The sequence below is a fragment of the Chrysochloris asiatica genome, unplaced genomic scaffold (assembly GCF_000296735.1).
Source record: "Chrysochloris asiatica unplaced genomic scaffold, ChrAsi1.0 scaffold00063, whole genome shotgun sequence".
NCBI lineage: Eukaryota > Metazoa > Chordata > Mammalia > Afrosoricida > Chrysochloridae > Chrysochloris > Chrysochloris asiatica.
In genome coordinates this window covers 15,717,110-15,740,226 of record NW_006408581.1, presented here as the reverse complement: position 1 = coordinate 15,740,226, position 23,117 = coordinate 15,717,110, and the positions used below count along the sequence as shown (strand labels likewise).

The following is a 23,117-nucleotide window of genomic DNA, read 5'->3' as shown; positions in this document are numbered from 1 at the left end:
TCTGCTTGAGTAAAGCCATACACATTACAGCAAGCATTCCAGATTCTTAAAATGACCAAACACTTTGGTATTAATACAATGTATTCCCTGTTTTCTCAAATATACAAAATATACATTTCCAGTTTTTGTCTTTTTTTCTTTATATATATATATATATATATATATAAATATATATATATAGTTAAGCTTGTAGTTAAAATTTCACCAGATTAACTGCATAACGTCAGTATGAATTGCATAGACACTGAGCTCCCCTCGGGCAGTGGATCTCAGTTCTGGTGCCTCTTCATGTGCAGGGCCAGGTGGTCAGAGCGTGAGAAGCTGCGGTTGCACACGGCACACTGGAAGGGCTTGGCGCCTGTGTGCTTCCTGTAGTGGCGGGTCAGCTCGTCCGACCGGGCAAACCTCCAGTCACAACCATCCCACGTACACTTGTATGGCTTTTCACCTGTGATCATCAACAAAGAGGTGAGACGGGCCGTTAGAAAGAAATAACGGTATCAAACTCAAATTAGATAAAATCATGATCCAGGACAGTGGGAAAAGGTCACAAGGTAGAGTCGGAACTAAATATTAGATGCCATTAGTGAAGAGCTTACCATGTCATCAATACCTCTAACTATATACATAAAAAGGTAGAAAAAGGTGTTTTATGTACCTTTGAAGAAATGAAAAACAGCAATTTTACACCAACCAGTGCTCTTTATTTTTATATATTTCTCTTACACATATATTCATGAATTGATTAGATAAGCTTTGGTAGCTTTGTCATAACTTTATAAATATAATTTATAGAACTAATGGCTAGAAGGAGTCCTAGCGTAGCACTGTGGGTTAAGGCACCAGACTGCAAAGCCATTTGAACTGCAAGGTCAGCAGTTCAAGCTCACCAACTGCTCCTCGGAAACCCTATATAGGGTCGCTATGGGTCAGAATTCACTGGACTACACTTAACAATGGCTAGAAGGTGGTCAAGGGGAATTAAATAATTGGTAGCTACCCTAGGAAGACTCTTGGTATGGTGCTGTGGGTTAATGCGCTGAACAGCAAAGTCAGTTTGAACCACAAGGTCAGCAGCAGTTCAAGCTCCTCAGCCAGTCCTCGGAAACCCTATATAGGGTCGCTATAGGTGGGAACCAACTCAACGGCACTTAACAACAGCAGCACCCAAGAAGGAGCTATTCCATCATTTAAACAATGAAATTAATGTCTCACGGATCAACACCTTTTATCTGAAACTAGTCCTGGATATTTAAAAAAAAATAACCAGATGGAAGCTTCCAGCACATAAACCACTTCACTTGAAAACACTTCCTCAAAAATGGACTACTAGGTCATTTGCTCTTTTGAGATTCACATTCATAACTCATTCAAATAAGATTAAAACAAAAGTCTTCTACAAGTCAAGTGAGTTTAAAACTTCTTGGTTTAATATGCTTTCTTATTTAACAAATGAAATGAACCAAGATAAATATAATAAATTCCTCACCCAGATTTGAAAGTCTAGAGTTGACGAACTTCACTTTAGAGAAGAGTCAGGATATAAAACTGTAATTCTAATATTTGCTTACTATTTCTTTGTAAGGTGTTGTAGCAAAAAGATAACCTAAAATTATTCTGTAAACAATCTGCCAAATGTCTATTATATGCCAGGTACTGCACTGTTTAGGATACAGCTGTTTAAAAACAAACAAAAACCCTGCAAGACTGCTGTTGCTGTTAAATGTCAAGTTGGTTCCTACTCATAGTGACTCTGTATACGGTTAATAAGGGGCAACTGGGGTTTTGGTGTATTTGAACTGCCAACCTTATAGTTCAAACCAACCTTCTAGTCCAGTGCATCCCACAGAGTGACATCAGGACTCCTTGATACAGACCTAAAAACACTATAATCATTCTATTAACTTACTCTATACTATCACACAGCTGTCTCCACAGAGGCAAGCTGATATTTGAGTTCCTTAAAATTTTTATTATTAGATGTTACCCCAAGTTTCCTAACTCATTATCTTTTGAGCCACTTAGTATTTATGTTGTTTTTGTTGTTAAGTGCCGTAGAGCCAGTTCTGATTCATAGCACCCAGTATAAGGGTTTCCAAAGAGCAACTGGAGGGTTTGAACCGCCAATTTGCAGTTAACGCTCTAGGGTTTATCTTAATTCCCTGTTTTGAAATAATTAATCTTATGCAATAATGCTATGTGTTCCACTAAATATAACCCAAAATCTTTCACTAAGCACGAATTACTAATTCCTGCATCTATGATTTCATTTTAAAGGAATCTGTCGGCTTTTTTTTAAAGGGGGAATTGAGTACTGAGATAAATTTACATAGTAAAATATTGCTGGCTTCCTGCTAAGTTTTATTTAGACATCTTTTAAAACTCTGAACAAATTCCTAAACCACACAAAAGTTTACAAGTTTCATTTTCAAAAAACACACACACATAAAAAGACTAGAATAGGGCACACACATGGAGACTTCAAAAAGTTCATGGAAAAATGGAATTAAAAGTTAATGGAATTTTCCCACAAAATTTCTGAAGCCCCCCTTGTACATTAAGAGTGCCCCAATTATTTCCAGAAAGATTTCATTTTCAACTCCTAAGGTATGTGTATGTACTCACTGCCGCTTTCCTTCCTTTAATTTCTCTTGCTCTGAACCAAGACACATTTTTTAAATTCTTTTTGGTCCCTATTATCACTCCATTTTAACACTGTACACATCTCAATTCTTATACTTACTCCTCGGAAACCCTATACAAGGTTGCTACAAGTCAGAATCGACTTGCTCTGACTCAATGGCACTTAACAACATAGCACTAGTATTAAAACAAGTGTACACATGGGGTTCTCCAAGGGTCAGAATCTACTGATGACAACAAACAGCAATAAATATAGCTCACTTCTTAAAAATCAAACAGAAAAATAACTTTCTGCATGTGTTTGTTTTTCCTAGTTTTTATAAATGAAAAAGATCACAACAAACAAACATGTTGGCTAAATACTTTGCTCTCATTTAATGAAAAAAGTTGCTTCTAGTGTCTGAGGTAAGGGGAAAAAAATTCCTCAATTACCTCAATTTAAAAAAGAAATCATTCTAGTCTTTGAATTTAATAAATAAGCTAGAGAACTGAATTTTCATAGTTTATTTAAGAAACAAGGGACACTAGGCTCTTTTTGTTCACTATTTTTATTGGCTACGAAGCAATAAACTACACCAATATTTTTAAAGTTTACTTTACTGATTTGGTGGAAATACAGTAGCCATTAAAGTTCCTTAAACATTTAAGTTTTGCTCTCAATTTATGCACATCTATAGGTTGTTCAGCCAAGAATACTAGCAGTGTCTGGAACTTTAGTTACTGGGGCCAAGTCTCACTATAAAAGCAAGAACTACTTCCCACTTGGGGCAGCTTCTATGGGATTTGTTCAGGTGTCAACACCGCTCAAGCAAAACATCATAGAGGAAGCTGGTACCCAATTTCTGGCCAAACAGCAGACTCAAGTCTTTCTTCCTCAGCCAGAAACACTATGCAAAGTACTTCTGGGAAACCAAACTGACTTCCTTTAAGTTATATTTCAACAGGGTAGAGCTTTCAAAAGTTTAATTGGATTTTTACAAAATCTCTTTCCAATACCACCAATTTAAAATATTTAGTTAAGCTCTTTCAACATCAACTGTATTTTTTAAGTTCTCATGCTGTTAATGTGAAACTTTCCAAAGGCCAAGAGAAAAAAAGGGTGAAAACTTGTATAGCATGAAAAACAAGCTTTGATATTATCTCAAGTAAAGTACACATTTTCTCATTCTGTTTTCATATTTAGAGGGCAATTTTGCTAGGAATTCCTATCTTTAGGAGAAATAAAAATGTTCAGGGTAAACATACGATCCATCAAAGTCACTGATATAATGTATGAAAACATACTAGGAACATTACTAGTAAGAGGCGGGAGCAGGTACAGCACACTGAACACATACTCCAGCAGTGGGTACTTAGCATTTCACGAGAGCCACACAGTAACCTCATGAGTTAGGAGAAAAAACAATGAGCTGGACATTAAGAATCCAGACCTGCCACTTTTCTTAATGTCCTACTTAAATCTTCCATTAGCAAACACTAATATGTTCTCTTTGAATGATTTAAGGAACACATAAATAGTGTTCAAATTTATTTAAAGATTATAAAGCCACTTGTGAAGGTCAGCTAAAGAATAACTTGCTGGGCGAACAGCAGCTCTTAAGCCCCAGACAGCTGGAAGCACAGGTCACACCCAGACAGAGTCAACCCTCTGTGGAAGGAAGAGGTACCATTCCAGGCCTGTGGGTCCCACAAATAACTTTATGCTTACTGACAGTCACCAAAAAGTAATTAAAAAGAGCACCTATTCTCAGCAGGCTAAGAGAATTTCAGGGAGTTAGCAAAACATGTTTATTAAGCCTTTGAAAAGCTTTCAGACTAAAATAATCCGCCCCCCCTCACATGAACAGATTTTTGGGGTTTTTTTCAAATGCTGTTGAGACCCTATCACAATGGAAAGGGTGGAAGGGGAGATTTCTCTGCTCTACTGAACATAGTCAATAGGCTCATAACCAAGTCTTTTTCCTCAAATGTTCTGCACAGATTCTCCTTACAAAAGAAGAAAACAGATGGAAACAATTCTCTTAAAATAGCTGTTTTAGGTAACTTCTTCAAAGTTGATTATAGCAAATTCATTCATCTTTCCTAATGGCTGAAAGACAATCCAAATCAATTTCCTGACCAAAGATAAATGTTAAAAACCATTAGAATTAAAGACAATGTTTAATAATCAAAAGAGTGCATGACCTGAATTAAATGCCATGCAAAAAGTAACAAATAAGACTTGGTTCGTAGCCTAAAGAAACTTCAAATCTATATACTAGTCTGAGAAACAATGTAAACTTTCAAAATGGAAAAAAATTTCAATAGCTATCCCCTAATCTCATTTTATAATTTAAGAGTCCTTGAAGGTGAAAATGAACTTGCTTTCAGGAGGAAAAATATTTACACAATTCAATGAGATCTCCCAGCCCCCACATGCAATGGTGTCCAGAGTTTGAAATAGGCTCCATATCGTATTCGTGCCTATTAATCAATGATAAAAGTAGGAAATATTTTTATCAAAGCATTAAAGGGAAAAAAAATGTGAAAAATGTAAGGCAATACAGGTAAAGTAGGACAATGTTAGCTTTACTTTGATTTTATATTATCTCAGTAACATTTCATTACAAAATTTTTAATGAAAATTTAAAATTTTAATGAATATAAAGCAGTAAAAAATGTTTCAATTAAAGCTCATCATAGGTCTCGTCTTGAAACAAAGAAAAAGCAGACAGTTCACCTCAAAGATTAATATTTTCATAATGCATCTAATATTTACTAAATATACTATATTCCCTGTTGTCAGTATTATGCTCATTTTGAGGAAATTAACTAAAAGAAAACATTAAGAATTGGTCTTCCTCCCCACTGCCAATTTATGCTTATCACTTTCTTAAAAAACGGATTCACTGTGCTGTGTGCCCCTTCCAGAAAACCTCTGAACAATCCGTAAGAGATCATTCCACTTCTCTGTATCCCCCACCATCACTTAACTTCATTTTGAGCTATTGATTTGTACTTATACATATATTAGTGCTTTCTGAAGGCTTCAAATAGATGTATTTTGCCTCCTTAACCAGCTTTTAAGTTTCCTCAAGGGCAGACACTGTCTCTATTTCTACTGTGATACCACACTTTTCCTAATGCATCTTTGGAACACTTACATGCTTGTCCAATGTCTAACTCTTGGTTATTCTTATTAATGAAAAGGAAGGAAGCCATGAAAAAGTATCTGTGTGGCTGTCAGATTGTCTTTTTCTGTGGGCTTTCTGCTCCGGCAAAAGACTGGACGCCTCAGAAACCCTACACAGGGTTTGCTAAGAGTCATGACAAAGCCGCCATAACAGGGCTCTGTCTGGCTCTAATTCTGCGTAGGGTGGTCACTGAGGAGAGTCCTGTCAATGTGCAGGCATAGATGTGAATTGAATTCTTAGATTCTTCAAGAGGAAATATTCTCAGTTAAGTTTTTGCAAAAATAAATAAAATCTATATAAAAACTTTATTTTTGTTTTAGACTGAACTTGATAGAAACTAAAATGCTCTGAAGTCCCTATATGCTGGCTGGTCAAAGGCAGGAAGACCTCTCAAAAAAGCAACAGATGGTTACAAGAAAGATGGCATGTACTTGCTTGTTGTAAAGGATTTACACCTGCAGTCTTATCCCAGCGAGCCTATCTCTAGGCTACTAAGCAAGCTACTGCTCCTAAGGGTTCTTGATAAAAACAATGGAAAACCATCTCTGTCGATTAATAGAGTTAATGAAATGAAATACCATCTTCTTGAGTCCCCTGACAAAAAGACATCACTCAGATTCCCTTTCTTTAAATAAGAACCCAAACTGGTTTCTCCAACCCTCACCCTTCTCTAAAAAAAAAAAAAAAAAAGGAGTATGGTAAGCAAAGTGTCAAAGCACTATTTTACTTTCCCCTCTTTTAAGCCAAAATTTTAAATCCTTACATTTTTTGTTGTTGTTGTTTTTCTTAGCACCAAACAAGTAATTAGATCTTTTCCTTTCGTTTGCCATTTATCATCGTTACCCGGACTAAAAGCCTCCTCCTCTCCAACCCTTAAAAGTTTGCATTTATAAAGCAGTCAAAAATGTTGTTACCTACTGTGCACTTTTACAACATAAGACAGTAACTCATCCTTAGTAAGAGCTGTTAGAGATCCCTGAAAATAAACAATAGAGGCTAACAGAACAGGAATACTGCTAATCAGATACTCTTACTAAAATAGGTTACTTTGTTTCTAATCTTTCACCAGAAAAGATGTACTGTTGTTTGTTGTGCTAATAAATGCCATCGAGTTGGTTACTACACATAGCATATCCCTGGTATACAGTTTCTGAGGAGTGGGGAGTGGGTTTGAACAGCCAACCTTGTGGTTAGCAGTCCAGTGCTTATCCTACCAGGTGCCACACCAGGACATAGTACACTCTATAGAAGTATGAACAACAAAGTTGGTGGTTCACACTCACCAGCAGCTTTTTGGAAACCCTATACAAACAGGGTAGCTATCAGTCAGAACTGATGCGAAGGCACATTAAGAACAATACTTCTTATTTGTTGTTGTTGTTAAGTGCCGTCAAGTCGGTTCCGACCCATAGCGACCCTGTACAGGGTTTCCGAGGGTGTAAATCCTTACGGGAGTAGAAAGCCTCATCTTTCTCCTGCGGAGCGGCTGGTAGTTTCGAACCGCTGACCTTAAGGTTTGCAACCCGATTCGTAACCACTAGGCTACCAGATTTAGCCTTACTTTAATCCAAGAAATGGCTTGAAGCCTTTTCAATGCTTCAAAAGATGTAAGTTCAGCACGTGAAGGTGATTGTTCATTAATGAGAAGGGTTTGGGAGTTCAATTCCTTCAAAGTGTGGGCAAATTTTACCTAACATTGATAAGTCAAGTGGATGAGTATTCTGTCAATAAGATTTCACAACCCAGAGACTTACTGTAATCTATTCATGAACTGTGTTTTCCCACTAGAACAAAAGGGCAAGAATAAATTATTCCTTCCTATCTTTGGATTCTCCACAACGATCAGTCCACAATGTTTCAGGAATTAAATTAAAATTCTTAACCTTTGATAAGCTTTATTATCTCAAAACAATGTTTAATCAATTTTCTATGTAAAAGTTTTTCAGATGAAAGAACAAGTCCTAGAAGCAAAGTTTAATCTTCCCAGTGAGTCATTAAAAAGAAATGGCTTCCACTTTCATGATCATGTCTGAACTAGTGAGTTCATAGCCATTTAAAAAAAAAAAGCCTGAAATTGTCAACATAGAACACATGAAAATAAAAGGTTAGAAATATTTAAATGAAAGAATTAATTAGAAAAATCTTAACACTAACAAGATAAATGTGTGGTTTTCCCATGTAGTTTTCGAATATGGACTCCTGGTGTCCCACTGTAAGATAAGCACTGGACTGCTAACCACAAGGTCAGAGGTTCAAACCCACCACTTGCTTCTTGGAAACTCTATACAGGGTCACTATGAGTCGGAACCAACTCCAAGGTACTTAACAACCACAACTAAATAGCACCCTGTTGAAATTTAGTGTTATACATATTAAGCAAATAATACAGAACGAACTTTGAAATTCATTCTCTGGACTAAAAATCTCCCCAAGACATAATGTAGGACTCTTTCTTACAGGGAACCTTGACTCTTAACTTACTATAAAACACAGCACTAAACAGCAAAGTGCTTCACTTCCACTTTGTTTCCTACATGTTTCCAATTTGTTTTATGTGGAGGATGTCTTCAATTGTCTTGGTTTTCTTTTTGGTAGTTTTTATATCAACCTGTAGTCAGCTACTCAAGGATCTTTTAGTGCCGACCCCATTTAGTGCAGTCTGGGTCTGAGGGATGCTTGAGTACTGCTCGAAGACTTTCACTGACATGTGCTAATGTTCTGCCCCATGGATCCTGACAGTTGAGACTGGCAAGTAAATGACTGAAGAATGTTACCATATCCTAACTTTCCAACAGCTTCAGCTATCTATAAAGCTTACCTGCACATCTACACATTAGAATTTCAAACACCTACACTGAGTTCACAATCTACTTTTCCAGGATTTTTTTCTTTGCAATGTACTTTTGTCATTTTTAAATATTATAAATATTAAAATTTTAATGGTTATAAATATAAAAGACAATCTTCATTTGTCTTTGGGGTTGAAAACACTGCATATAAACTTGCAGATCTATTGTAATAAATATACACATACAAAAATACACAAATCATAAAAATTACTCCAACAGTGAAGAGCTGGACAACATTGGCATTTTGTCAGTTGCAGTAATAACTCTGGTTTGTGGAAGGTTCTGGATTATCCTGAGGGATGGGGATGCCATTTCTAGTCAGAAAATGAGTGCGAGTTGTCTTTATGGGCCTTTCATATAACATAAATATATATTTTTAAAGGTATAAAACTAATTTATAATTTCTAAAGACATCCCACACCCAATGTAAAAGCAGTAATTCAATTTATGGGTGCTTACAGGCATATAAGAAACCTGTGGCAGTCATTAAAAAAAAACAAAAAAAAAAACTCTAATTCCTAGCAAAATTTTCTTTGCACATGTAAATCTTAACATTTTTTCCTATTGCATTTATTTTAACCTCTGACGCTGAGCCTGTGTTAAGGTTGAAGTTAATTTTTAATCTTCAGTATAAAATTAAAAATAGTTACAGTATATGAGCATAATCATTTAATAGTGAGATGATAATACAACTTTAAAGGTTCTAACTTTATGGTAGATAATACTTGATTGATGAATCACAAAAGTTCACAGAGTCATGTTAAATAATAGTGGGCACAGCCCCTTATATACATCAGAAGGTATACAAAACTTTATTAGATTGTTCATATGAGGAGGCTTCAAAAGTTCATGAACAAATGACGTATTTGGGGAACGACTTAAAGACAGCAATGGGCTTAGCCCCTTCTATACACCAGACGGTATACAAAATTTTAGTAAATTGTTCACGAGGGGGCTTCCAAAGTTCATGGAAAAATGGAATTAAAAGATAATAGAATTTTTCCACAACTTTCAAAACCTCCTTAGATTTAAATGCTGCTGAATCTACTACAGATATTTTGATATAGAAATATTAACGCTGTTGCCTAGAAAGAATAATTATTATTCTAACCATATTCTAAAATATATTTATGTATACATAACAAGTCCTAGTGAGGTATTGTAGGATAAAGCACAAGGTCAGCAGTTCAAACTCACCAGACGGTCCTTGGAAACCCTATACAGGGCCGCTATGTGTCGGAACTAATTCAACAGCACTTAACAACAACTATGTACACACACACGTTTGACACACACACATGACAACACAAAAACACCCATAAAAAGGATGGCTGTATAGGCCTGGTGTGGCGCTGTGGGTTAATGCGCCACACTGTAAAGCCGTTTGAACTGCAAGTTCGGCAGTTCAAGCTCACCAGCTGCTCCTTGGAAACCCTATACAGGGTCGCCATGGGTCAGAACCGACTCGACGGCACTTAACAACAACAACATATAGTCATAAATGTACACTATCGTACAGGTAGAGTATGTTTTTAAATGAAATGTTGTTAAGTGCCTTGGAGTCAGTTCCGACTCATAGCAACCTTTTATGTAATCAATTTGTCTACATCTATATAGGGTTTCAAGAAGTGGCTGGGTGGGTTTGAATTGCTGACCTTTCAGTTAGCTGTCTAGTGCTTATCCTATAGCACCACAAGATAAGAGGCAAATTATGTCTCAGGTATAAAAAGCCTAACCATAAAGACAGCTTTGTATTATTTATATGTTTTCCAAATATAAAACGTACATGAACTTAGTACTTGAGTACTGCTGAGAATTTTGGTTCAAGAAAATGTTATGTTCTACTCTCATCTCAAGCTTAAAAAAGAAAAAGTTCTGTGCCTTGGAAAGACAATTTGCAGAGTACATTAGGAAGCATTTATAATCTAAAAATCCAGAATAAGCAACTAAACAGGACTCAGATGTAGTTTTTCATTTTAATTGCATTTTTCAAAAAATGGGTAACTTGACATTTTAAAACTATTATATTCCAAAAAAAAAAAAAAAAATTAGGGTGGTTTCACATTCTGTCTGTAAAATGCCAATCATTTAAAAAAGTAATGTATTTTATGTCATCACATACAACATTCCCAGAGATTGCTTTTTAAAGTTCTTAGAGTAAATTAGATTGTCCAGATGAGATGGGGTAGGAAAAAAATAAGTTATCAAATGATAGAAAATAAAAAAAATTGATTTGCTTTGTAAGCCTTAAAATTAAGGAAGACAAAAAGCCTAAGGCTTTGCTGTGTTCAAATACGTTCATTTAAATCCAACAGACGGGGTGGGAAGGATGCAATGAGAGAGGCACAGGTAATTTTAAAAGGCATTGTCTAGCAACTAGAAATGAGGAGAAAACAACCCCAATGCTCTATGATTACCCAAGAACGAGTTTAGCCAGATAAACAAGTCTGCTACAAAACCCTCCCCAAGGCATTTGAAAGACTATCAAACAAAACTTTATTAAACTGGATTACATGGTCTCACTCATTAGATGTTGAAGGCCACATGTTTACGATCTGGTGAAAAAGTGGATGTATGGGACCCAAACCAGGCCTACATTCTCTTTTTGTTTTTATTAGTACATGCATTGTTAAGATAACCCACTGTTAAATTTCTTTGCCAACAGGGTCAAGTTCGTGAATCCCAAGTTTAAGCATTCAAAGCACTAAATAAACCCTGGAGCCGGGTTGAAATGCTACTTAGATATGCTCTGACAACAGACTACATCCCTGCAGTAAGCAGGTGATTACATTATTATATGTGATTGTACTTCTCTTTTTTTAAGAGACTTTAAACCTATGAAAACCATTCCCTCCTTACTATCTCCCATTCAAGAACTTCCAAAAGAAAAAAACAGGAAACAGTTCAAATCAGTCTACAGAATTTCCCCATTGTCCTTAATCAATAACTCAGAAAAAAGCCTAATCTCAAACTTTCTATAGCATACACATTTCTATAAAATGACACTTTAATACTTATAGGTATGGAACACTTTCTTGGCACTCATCATTTGTATTTTGAAAAGCTTACCTTGGATTTTTTATTACATGCTTAATTGTACTGTGGGTGTTTTGTTTAACTACAAACATAATTTCTACCTTGGGTAGTTTATGTGGTATTTTTCCTTTTATGTAATCCATTTGTCTATATCTAAAAACCTCAAGCCTGAATAATCCATTGGTTTCTTTAAAAATAATTTCTCAAAAAACAACAACAACAACACACCAAAAAGTCCTGAGATCTATACCAGTTTGCACTCACACACGATTTAGATTTCATTTTAATAAGTAGTGTTTATCGCTAGGGCATTGCTAACAGACATTTAAAATGTCTGCAACCATATTCTTCTCTGTGCTCTATGGCAGCACTGACCTTTGCTCAAATGCTTTTACTTTTTAATGCAGCAGTTAAGAGATAACTACTTCATTTATCAAAACTCAATTTCCATAGTAACATCTAGCCTGGGGAGATTCAAGTCCTCACACTAATCCAACAACCCATTCAAAGGAACTATTGAATACTTTGGTTTCCATAGCAATGATGGAATAATACATTTTGCTAGGTCATTGCTTTTATTAGCAAACTTATTCTTTGAACTTTAGGTAAGGCTGTATTTATTCAGAGGGATGAAAAAGGAATCATTTTATATACATTCTTTCCATTAGGGCTGTTCTTTTAAGAAAGTCACAGACAATAACCATATACATATTTGAAAATATTTTGGGTATTTTTAGGGGTTTTTCAGTATGCCACCTACTTTCATCTTAAAAAGGGTTAAAAAGCTCTCGAATGATGATTGCTATGGACCTGGGAAAATGAGTGTTTACAATTAATGGGGCTAGACTTAAGAAACACATTTTAAAACATGGATTAAACAAAAGATGAAGTCTCTGAAACACAGAGAGTGTGGGTTGAGGTGGAGTATAAAATAATTTATAAACCACAACCCATCCTTGGATTGTCTACCTTACTACTGCAATTGCAGCCCCCTTCCATCAAGCACAGAAAACATGCTGCACACAGGTATTTTGAGCTAAAGGTGAAATTAAAGATACGTTTTAAAGCAGTTATGTTTTACCTACTACAAGGAGAAATTTTAGAACTTAAAATGGCTTTAGAGAAGTTGCGTTTTTCCCTTCAAGACAAGAATGGTTTCCTAGCAGAGTTTAAATCCATTAGTAAATGCTGTTGTTTACACTTCTGTGTAATTAATTCTACATGAGGTGACAGGGCAAGGTCTTAGTGAAGAGAACATCATCCCTTCCTGGAACCAGACTTTTTTACTGAACTGGATTTTGAGCCAAGCCAGTGCTGAAAAGGTAGGCCATTAAAAAATAAAAGTTGACAGAAGAAAGAAGAGATCAAACACGTGTTGGCTTTTAAAAGGATGAATACCACTTACACTATTTACACAACTCACAGAATTAACAAGAAAATTACATACCAGTATGAGTCCTCAGGTGAGCTTTTAAATGAGAAGACTTTGTGTAAACTTTTGTGCAGCCTAAAATAGAGGAGAGGAAGAACAGCTTGTCATTTTGGAGATCCTTTTGAAATCTTCACATTTGATGATTCAGTGTTTAAAATCTGGCTTTAAAAGAAATCTCTCATGCTAGATGAGATATTTGAAGCTTCAGTTTTAATAGAAGTTTGTAAGAGTCCTCCCCCCATTGCCTTATTAAAAAGCATAAAATGATTTGTTTTATGCATCCCTTTTGCAGGGAGCAACGAAGATAACCAAGTCAAACCTACATATGAAACATTTGTATCTACACTTTATACTAGTAGCACATACATGAGTGATTTAAGAGGTACTGTAATATATAATTCTGGACTCCTAGTGTGACGCTATAGGATAAGCACTGGACTTCAAACCAAAAGATTGGTGGTTCAAACTGACCAGATGCTCTTTGGAAACCCTGTACAGGATTGCTATGAGTTGGAATCGATTTGATGGCACTTAACAACAACAACAACAAGATAGTATATATCTTAAATGTAACTAAATTGTTGTCCAAGATGACTGTAATTTTCCATACTCCTCCATTTTTTGCTTTTTGTTTAGCATGTCATGCCATATCATGTACTACAGTCAATACATTATCTGATATTAACCACATAAAGTATGCTAGCAACTTATACATTTATTAATAATCCATTAATCATTGCAGTTGAGTTGATTCTGACTCATAGCATGACCCTATGAAGACAGAGTAGGGCTGCCCCCTCCACAGGTTTCCAAGGCTGTAATTCTTTATGGAAGCAGACCACCACATCTTTCTCCTGTGAAGCAACTGGTGGACTTGAACCACAAACCTTTCAGTTAGCAATGGAGCACTTTAACTACTGTGCCACCAGGACTCCTTCATTCACTCATTATCACCATCAATTTATATTTTGAGCTGCGTGCCTCACTCAAGAATGACATTCACATACACTATTAAAACCATCCTTCAATCTACCCTATACAAAACAGTCTCAATCGCCAGTTCTTCATCACACCTTATTTTCTCCTTGTACTACCTTAATCTCTTTCTGAGATGAGTAATTAAAAATTCAAATTTATTAGATTGCTTGGTTAAACAAGGTAACTGTGACTTAACGCTAAATTAGAAACTCATATTTTATTTCATGTAAAAGAGGAAAAAGTTCAAAGTAACTTTTCTCCGAAGTATGTTAGCCTTTTCCTTTTGCTTTAACACATAAAATAGGTTGAGTAAGGCGGGGACTGGGATACAAAAGGCACATGTAGACTTTTTTCCCCCAACTGTCAAATGTAATTTTTTTTAAATCTGAGGTTGATTAATCATACACATATACAAATATGAAAGACATCTACTGATGCTTTAACTGTGTAAAATCACCTACCAGGGTAATCGCAGTAATGGATGCGTCTTTTCTCCAAGTCAGGATTACTTCTTCTAGTGTATCTGACAGGCTGGATGTTTTGTGAATTAACTGGCAGGGTGGCAGGTAAATTTGGATTGTGGATTGCCAGTTTAGAAGCGATTGTAGCAGCATAGGATGGAGGTGGGGTTAAATTCTGGAGTATCTCGGCTTGTCTATCTGGACTCCCAGGTTCTGAGCTTGGTGGTGATGGGGGAAAGTAAGTGGCCTGTTGTGGAAGAAACTGACTTGGCATTGTGTATGTGCAAGGGGACATGCTCTGAAATGGTTTCATTGCAGTCTGTGGAACAGCAGAGGTGAGTGTGTTAAGGCTCGCCATGGCGGCTGACACAGAAACATTAAGAGAGTCCATTACTGCTGTCTGGTTTGTAGAACTGGGCATATCTAGATCCGGTGTGTTCAGTAGCTGGTACAAGTGGCCCTGCTGGGGAGGGACAGAAAGATGAAGATCTGGTGTAGGAAGTTCTTGTTTGATGAAAATATTGTTCACCTCTGGAGCTGCGGTCTGGTGTGAGCTGAATATACTGGTGAACTCAGGGAGGGCCTGGGTCTGGGCCGGAGGAGGGGCAGTCGATTCACTCTGGTGGCTGAAAATGGTAACAGGTTCTGTCTTGATGTGTGTTACACATGGTCTCTGGGATTTGTGAAGGTCAGTTCTCAGGTGAGTGATGTCAGGGAGAAAGACGTTCATGTTGATACTGTAAGGTAACCCTTCACTGTCAGTGAAGAACTGGTCTACAACTGAGGCACTGTCTCGTCTATACTTTTTATGCTCTGGAATTAAAGGAACTGGAGGAAGCTGAGGTGTCAGATACTTCTCCATCTCACATCTTGTCTAAAAAAGAAAAGATAGAAACATATGCATAAACTACCTGATTCATCATCTCAGGAAGGACAAACTTTGCTTACTAAAATCCACCCCAACCACCATCCTAACAATTTATTTCAAAGAATATTAAGGCAAACTCCTTCCAAACATACCCAGGTTTATTTGCCAACTTACAAAACTCTGCATAATATAAATTTGATAAAATTATTTCCCCCGACAAAAAGTGAAAGAGGAAAATCAAGAAAAAAAGGGAAGCAAATAGAACATACTGCTTTCTGATGCAATAATAAAGTATCGCCCACATACAAGAAAGATTCCCTGCCCTATTAAAAATTCAGTTTGCAACTCAAGTACAATATTATTAATATTGCCAAACTACCTCAGTTCTGTTCATTGCAAGATTAACTTGTTAAAAAAAAAATGCAAACCTTAAAAACAATATTCATTGCGAAGATTTTCTACAGGTTCTAGAGCTAATCTAAAAAATCATATTCATATTGGCTAATTTCAGTGTCTTTTCTTGTTTATAGTTCAGTGGACAATGAAATAAAGTGTTTTCAAGCAAAACACTGGATCCACTGAAAAAAGAACAAAACAACACCACATTCAACATTGGATCTAAATGTTGATTTTAATCAGCAGATTCTGTAATTGGTTAATATGATAATGAAATGTTCCTATTCATATCCCTATCTAAAACAGATCTTTAATTACCTAGTTGGGAAAATCATTCCCTTGGTAGAGTGGTGCTAAGGAGCCTGTGGGTGGGGAGAGGCTGCTATAGTGCTAGCTAGCACAGTCATCAGCAAAACATTTATCATGTCCTCTTCAGTGGCCCTATGCTACATTCCCCCTTACTCTGTAAAAAGCTCAGGCATCCCTTATCCTTTTGGTTTCCCCTAAGCAGAAAATAAACAAACTGAATTAACAAATCACTTTCAAATGGTGATTCCCCACCCCCCTTTTTTTAGGGCATCATTCAGCCTGTGTCTCAATCTCGTTTAACAAGCTACCTTCTTCTATCTTAAGACAACACAAACTTACTTTTTGTATTCATTTTAAGCACTGATAAGGATATTTCGAAAGAAAAAAAAATTCCCAACTAAATTTAAATGGCTCACCGAACTCATTCACCTTAGTTCAGTGAATAAGAGTAATTTTTTGCCACTACTTAATTTCAAAAGCGTTTCATATTGAACATCGTGTATCATTCGGTGTAGATGAGGATGGGGTTTTCCCGAATAGCCTCGATTTAAAAATAAAATGAACGCTCCAGTCATGTGAATCACATCTCTGACAAATGCCACTGCCCTCTCAAAACACAGAGACACTAGCAGACAAACCGCCGCGAGTAGGAGCTGGGTCGCAAACACACAATATACCAAGGGGCTATATTAAAACGAACCGTCTGGAAATAAACCGAACTAAACCCTTTCTCGCACTGCGCTCGCGTGGCGGTTAGTGGTTTCTGATTTTAGCTCTTCCAGCTGTTTGCATGTGGGTATGTTTCCAATTTTTTTTTTTTTTTACCTTGGGACAGGCTAAAAGTCCCGGGAAGTTTTTTCTGGGCTATATGACTCCCTGCGTGGGCGAAAGAAACAGGCGGTTGCTCTAATTCGGCTGCTGGGCAAGTGCAAAGCCAACTGCCAGCTTTCAACGCGACTCTGGGAGGAAATTTACACGCACACCAAGAAAACAACACACACACACCCCTTTTTATTCCCCCACTCTTCTTTTTTTATGGATAAATAACTTCTCCAATACAACTTAGCTCTTTTAGCTCGCGTTTCCCAAACACGCAACCTCACAATCGCGTTTACAGCAGGTCGAGCCAAGGTTTTTTAAACTGGAAACTCTTTGAAACCCCTCCCAACACCTAACTTGTGTTTCTACTTAACCCGAGAGCCGCCAACGGGGTGCGGTTGAGGGTGGGAGGACTCCAGACCGTGGCACTGGGTTGAAAAGAGGGGAGTAGTGGCGAAATTTAAGTAAAATTGGGCACGGGGTACACGCTTTCATCTCCCAAATACATAAGGAAAACTGCGGAGAGCACGAAAACCCAGTTGGCTCGTTAACCTCTCATCGACCAAGCAACATATTGATCTCCGAACCCTTCCCGGATCTCCCCACTTTCTCCTTGCCAAGTGCGGGTGCCCAGGCTGAGGTGCGGGGCAGGTTTGGCCAGCCGGCACTGGCTACCGGTGCGCCCCGACGCACGCCCCAGCCTGGAGCGGCCCCTGTCGCCCGTGCGTCGTAGTGGCGGACACGCCCGAGCCCCGGGAGGGTCGAGAGAGGGAGCGGCTCTTCCTACCTGGACCAGCTCCTCCGGGGGCAGCCGCGGGCCGGGCGCGGGTGGCGGCGCGGGCTGCGGGGGCTGCGCCTGTGGGTGGTGGTGCGCGTGTTTCAGGTCGTCGCCCGGGAAGAGCGCCGCGTCGCGGGCCGGGTTCGCTGCGTCCAGCACGGGCTTGAGCTGTGCGAACACAGGCTGTTCCTGCGGGGCCGGCGGCTGGGACACGGGTCCCAGGCGGGCGCTCATGGTCAGCACCCGCGTAGCCATGGGCACTCAGGGGGCGGCTCCGGGCGCGGGTCGAGCGCGAGTTCCCACCTCGCCCACTCTGGCGCGGACCGGCGAGCTCGGCGCGGGGCCGCGGGCGAAGAAAGGGGTGGCTCTTGGCGGACTCCTAAGCCAACAGCAAGCGCGGTTTTCGAAGGCGCGCACGAAAAAGCAAAACTCTTCCGCCGCTCGGTCACGCGTAAACGCCAACGTCCTCCGGGCGGCCACTTTCTCCCGCCCCGCCCCAGTGCGCTCTCTCCTTCTCCGAGCCGTTCCTACAGCCGCCAGTCCCCGCGAACGAGCTGCGAGCGCGCGTACCTGCCCCGCGACTACTGACACTTGACGCCCACCTCTATTTCACCCAACTCCGAGGGGGCGGAGCCCGTCGCCCAGACTGGCAGCGCCACCACCAATCCTGAGGCCCTGGGGCCGGCCCTACCGGAATATCCAGCCTATGAGAAGGGAGAGCTTCACCAAGGACCCCGCCTCCGCCGGACCGACCGCACCCCTCTCGGGCCACGAGCTTCGCGCTTAGAGCGGCCGCGCAGTTTGTACACAACTTCTCTGACAGATTAGGTTGGCGGAGCCGGGGGCGGAGGGTAGGAGAGGAGCTGGGTGGAATCTAGGAAGAGAGGGAATTAGGGTGGAGACGTTGAGAGAGATTTCCCCGGACTGTTCGCTGCCAGGATTAGGGAGAAAAAGGGCTTTTGCACGTTTTAGGTGTTGTGCAAGGACCTGAAACTCAAAAGCTAAACCCCAGATCAGGCTTGGTGGGGGAGCTACGTTTTTTCGAGACTGTTTAAAAAGTATATATTTTGAATATGCGAAATGTACTCTTTAGCAGAAAACTAGGGGCGGTGTGATACACAAATTTAAAAACAGATCTTGTCTCTAAGGATCTGAAATGAATATGCATATATATCCATTTTGCAAAACAAATTCGGAATGTCCTGAATAAAAAGTATAATGACAAGCAATTAAAAAAAAAAAAAAAACCTTACATAAAATCCTGTATGTTTCCTTCTGAATTTAAATGATTAGAAATTTTTATACACATTTTTTATCTGGTATCCGTGTGGAAGAGAGGGGGGGATGGGCCAGATAAATTTTGACATTTTTCATATTTAAAATGTTTAACCGAAGCATGTAATCTACTTTAAGCACTAATGAATAGATAAAATATGTAAATAGACCTTACAATTTGAGCTTTTTTTGACAATCATGAATGTTCGAAAAATGGAGTTTCGTATTTACAAGGCAGAAAAAGCATATTAACCTAACACCATGGCACCTTTTCCTACGAAAAGACAATCATGGAAGCCACAAACAGCCATATGTCAGCTCTAAGAACTAGCTATCAAAATGTGTAGGAAAGTAAAAGGAAATATATCACCGTCCATTTACTATGTTATAATGGGAAGGTGAATTTTTGCCAGCAATCACCTAAGGAAACCACTTCCCTTAATCCTTAATGTTCTTGTACATGATTTTATCTGGCTTATTGGGAAGCTGAAATAATAAACTGTAATAAAAATTCCAGGAATATTACTACATATGTACTATATGTTGACAGCACACTATACCATTAGGCAGTTTTACATATACAACAGCCCACTCATCACTTCTCAAACAGCTTTAATAAAGAGTTCTTAGAAAAAAAATTCTATAGTCTCTATAGAAGGTATGGATCTCCTTTATGTGTGTCGATTAAAAAATTAATATGCACATTAAAGTATTAGAAATATTTGTTTATTATGAGAAAAGATAATTGTGCTGTAAAATAGATTTTTTTTTCCTTTACCGTCCGGTTAATACATGATTCATTTGTGTAGCTACAATCACAGCTTTTAGAGAATGGTAGATGATGACAACTTTCAGGTTACCAAAGTATTTAATAAGTGTTTTTGCAGGGTTTTTCCTAAGCAAGCAATCCCATACTGTCCACCTCCATCTTTAAAACTGCTGTCCTCATTTTCTTTAATATTAAACCTTCTTCTTGAGTTAAACAGCTTAAAAACAGATTATAGAATTGGTATGGAATTTAATATAACACTTCACTTTTGAGCTTCTTAGTTATTTAATGCTGCGAGTATGACCACACCTGTATGTGATATCGATAATTCTTGATAGAAATTTTGCAGACTTTTTTTCTTTTTAACTTTGGTCTAAATCTGACTTCGATTTAATGTAATTCAGCATCCAATTATATTTTAATCCTTGTTTAAAAAAACTTATCTAGGTCTTTCTTTTGTCTTTCTTTTTATCAGAGTTTCAGTGGCCTGTTATTTCAACCCATGTTTTCACTGCAATAAAATCCGTTTATTTTACTGGAAATGCTTGTATAATTTGACACCACTTTTTAACATGCTTTCATTTACAAAGGCTTTCCCACTGCAGAAACAAAAGAACAAAAAAGCAGCAATTAAATTTTAAAACAATATATGCTTATGTTTTGTCCACTGTTTTCACATTTTCCACTTTTCTTAATGAAATATACATTTGAACCCAGCTATGACTGGGCTTACAACACATTCACAGTAGAAAATACATTCTTTTTAGCTCAAATGCAGTAGCATTTGTTTAAATTTCATTTCTGGCACAAGGATTCATAAATTTAAGACTGCCACTTTTAAGTCCTGGTTTCTCTGAAATGCCCAGGACTGCAAATCTCACTGAAAACAACTAGCTCAACGCTGTACAAGAATACGGACATTGGAAAGTAATCCTTTCCTGAGACGTTTGCCATGTAGTTCCGAACACACAAAGAACGTGTCCATCCAAGCTCATTAATGTTGCTGTAAACACAAATGCTACAGTTGAAGACCTGTTTCATCAGCTTAACAAAAAGGGTTAAAACTTGATAAATATTTTTCAGAATGTTACAGGTTCTACACTGGTGTGAAGCCAGATAGTATGAATGGACAGATCTTGAATTACTTTGAACTTTCTAGTTCTTTGCAGTCTTTCCTGCTTAGTAGTGCTGTACCATTAGAGAAGATAGGAGAAAACAAAAAACAAATGTCAGATTTCAGAAATCAATTAGTGGCTGGCCTGGCAGTGGCGTGTTAACTGAATGAACTGTGCCAAAAGAAAAGTTTCTGAGAGAAAGGAATAAAAAAAAAGTTGAGTAGTCAAGTTAGGTAGGAGAGTAAGCATAGAAGCAGTGCATGCTTAAGTCCTTAGTCACTGGGCAACACAGATTTAGTCTTAGAATAAACTGTAAGTGTCACTATCTTTACGGGAATAAATACGTCTGAATGTGTGGGGGCTGAACAAGCAAAAATGATAGGGGGAGGAGGTACTTGAAGCAGGCAGTGGGGGAAAAAAGGATAGATAGCTTCTGAGTGATGAGATGAGAGAAATATGAAGCTATCACTGTGTTCACGTTAAGACACAGCAAAAGAAATATTCATATTCAGTTGTTTGGAAAAAATGTCATGGAGAGCTTGCAATGAAGGGATCTGGAGTATTATGGCCAACACAATTGTATTCAGTTTGATTGGGAGCAGGTTCTGAGAGTAGTTCATTTCCATCAAATCCGACTCAAATTACCTAATGAGTTTGGGCCAAAAAACAAGCCCGGGAATAAGTAAAAATAATCTTTTAAAAGGAGTACATACTTGTCTAAGGTAAGGTTTAATTTAAAAGTTCTTTTCTGATACTTATTGATTCTCTTCCTAGTGTTAGAATCTGTAGAAATGGAAACAAAAATCAATGTCCTCTAGAGTATTTCACACATTTTTAATATTTCTATTTCTTTTTTTCATTAATGGGGCCCACTTTAAGGTTATACATAAAAAAATAAATAAATAAAAAATAAATAGAAGCTTCAACTGCAATTAGATTCTAAACCATTTGACTCAAAAGGTTGAAAGATATAAAAAGAGATTCTTTGGTTCATGGTTTTTCTACTGAAAAAAAGCACATAATTTAAATAGAATGATGTACTTATTTTGTGTATAAACTAAAATATTATTTTCCTTAATAAGAAAAAAATTAATATTGTATTTTTCTTGTACTGTCTCCTGCTTCCAGTTCTTAACAAATTAAATTTTATATTTAAGTTTGAATTTGAATGTGTTCTTTATGAAAGATCTCATAAAGCCCCATTGTTCACTGATTCCTAAATGTGCTATAATTTACCTAGTCTAATTTAAAAACTCTAGTAACACACACACAAGCAGTTGAATTTTTACCTTTTGGGGAAGACTGGAATTGCTTTTTCAACCTTGTCAATGTAAGTAGACAAAAAAATGACAGAAATGCCTTGAACCAAGTTACAGGCCAGGCATACTGTAGCTTAAAATGGACAATATTTGAACTCTGACTCTAAACAAGATGGGAAAGCTTAAGATAAAAATCCTTAAGTGAAGCATTTACACCAAACAATCTTTTAGAACATTAAAGAGGCTACCTCATCTGCATCACAATGAGCAGAGCTGTGAGTCAGTCCCTGTTCTTGCTATGATGCAAGCTGTAATGGTGCCAGGCTGTGGGGCACATGCAGCGTATGTTGAACTGTTCACTCTCACAAGGGAATGTCCTTTTATAGGTTGATTTATAAATAAAATGTGTGAAAATCATGCTAATAGCAACACTGGATTTTTTATGCCTTCACTTTCATATACTTGTGCAACTTTTATGGACAATTAGACAATATGGATCAAGGAGGCTAAAAATAGCCTTGACAATGATTGATAATTCCTCTTCAAGAAAATTTTACACATAATTGTTTGTATTTCACATAATAGATATTTTACATATTACATTATATGTTGTCAAGTGTCCTGAAGTCGGTCTGACTCATAGCAACCCTGTCTAGGGTGTCTGAGGTGTGGTTGGTGGATCTGAACCGCTGACCTTGTGGTTCAAACTGACCTTGTGATCCAGTGCATTATCCTGCAGCACCTTACAAAAATTCCATTATATTATTTGTTGTTGTTGTTAAGTGCCATTGAGTCAGTTCTGACCCATAGCAACTCTGTAGAGGGTTTCCGAGAAGTAGCTGATGAGCTGAAGCTGCCCACTTTCAGTTCAAACAGCTTTGCGTTCTGGCATGTTAACCAACAATGCCACACCAGGACTCCATTATATTATATAGTATCTATTATATAAAATAATTG

The 23,117-nt window shown here is 37.8% G+C and overlaps 1 protein-coding gene across 3 annotated transcripts; it reads right to left on the bottom strand.

Moving 5' to 3' along the window:
- Positions 1 to 254: 254 nt before the first annotated feature.
- Positions 255 to 22,356, bottom strand: KLF5 (Kruppel-like factor 5 (intestinal)). Of its 3 annotated transcripts, XM_006864311.1 has the most exons (5): positions 17,881 to 17,997; positions 17,752 to 17,820; positions 14,573 to 15,446; positions 13,149 to 13,208; positions 255 to 448 (listed from the first exon to the last, which is right to left on the bottom strand). In XM_006864311.1, exons 1-5 carry the CDS (start codon positions 17,995 to 17,997, stop codon positions 270 to 272), a joined length of 1,299 nt encoding a protein of 432 aa, XP_006864373.1. In that variant the 3' UTR covers positions 255 to 269. The 3 variants fall into 3 exon arrangements, with proteins under 3 accessions (XP_006864373.1, XP_006864374.1, XP_006864372.1); XM_006864312.1 differs by lacking the exons at positions 17,752 to 17,820; positions 17,881 to 17,997 and adding an exon at positions 22,191 to 22,356; XM_006864310.1 differs by having other exon boundaries at positions 17,752 to 18,314.
- Between the last annotated feature and the right edge of the window lie 761 nt (positions 22,357 to 23,117).

Bases quoted from the DNA above. Each gene is read 5' to 3' on its own strand.
- KLF5 (XM_006864310.1), bottom strand. From the start codon at position 17,997: ATGGCTACGCGGGTGCTGACCATGAGCGCCCGCCTGGGACCCGTGTCC. The intron at 15,447-17,751 runs GTAGGAAGAGCC...TTTCTTTTTTAG, and splicing joins CCCCGGAGGAGCTGGTCCAG to ACAAGATGTGAGATGGAGAA. The intron at 449-13,148 runs GTATGTAATTTT...TGATGATCACAG, and splicing joins TCACCTGAGGACTCATACTG to GTGAAAAGCCATACAAGTGT.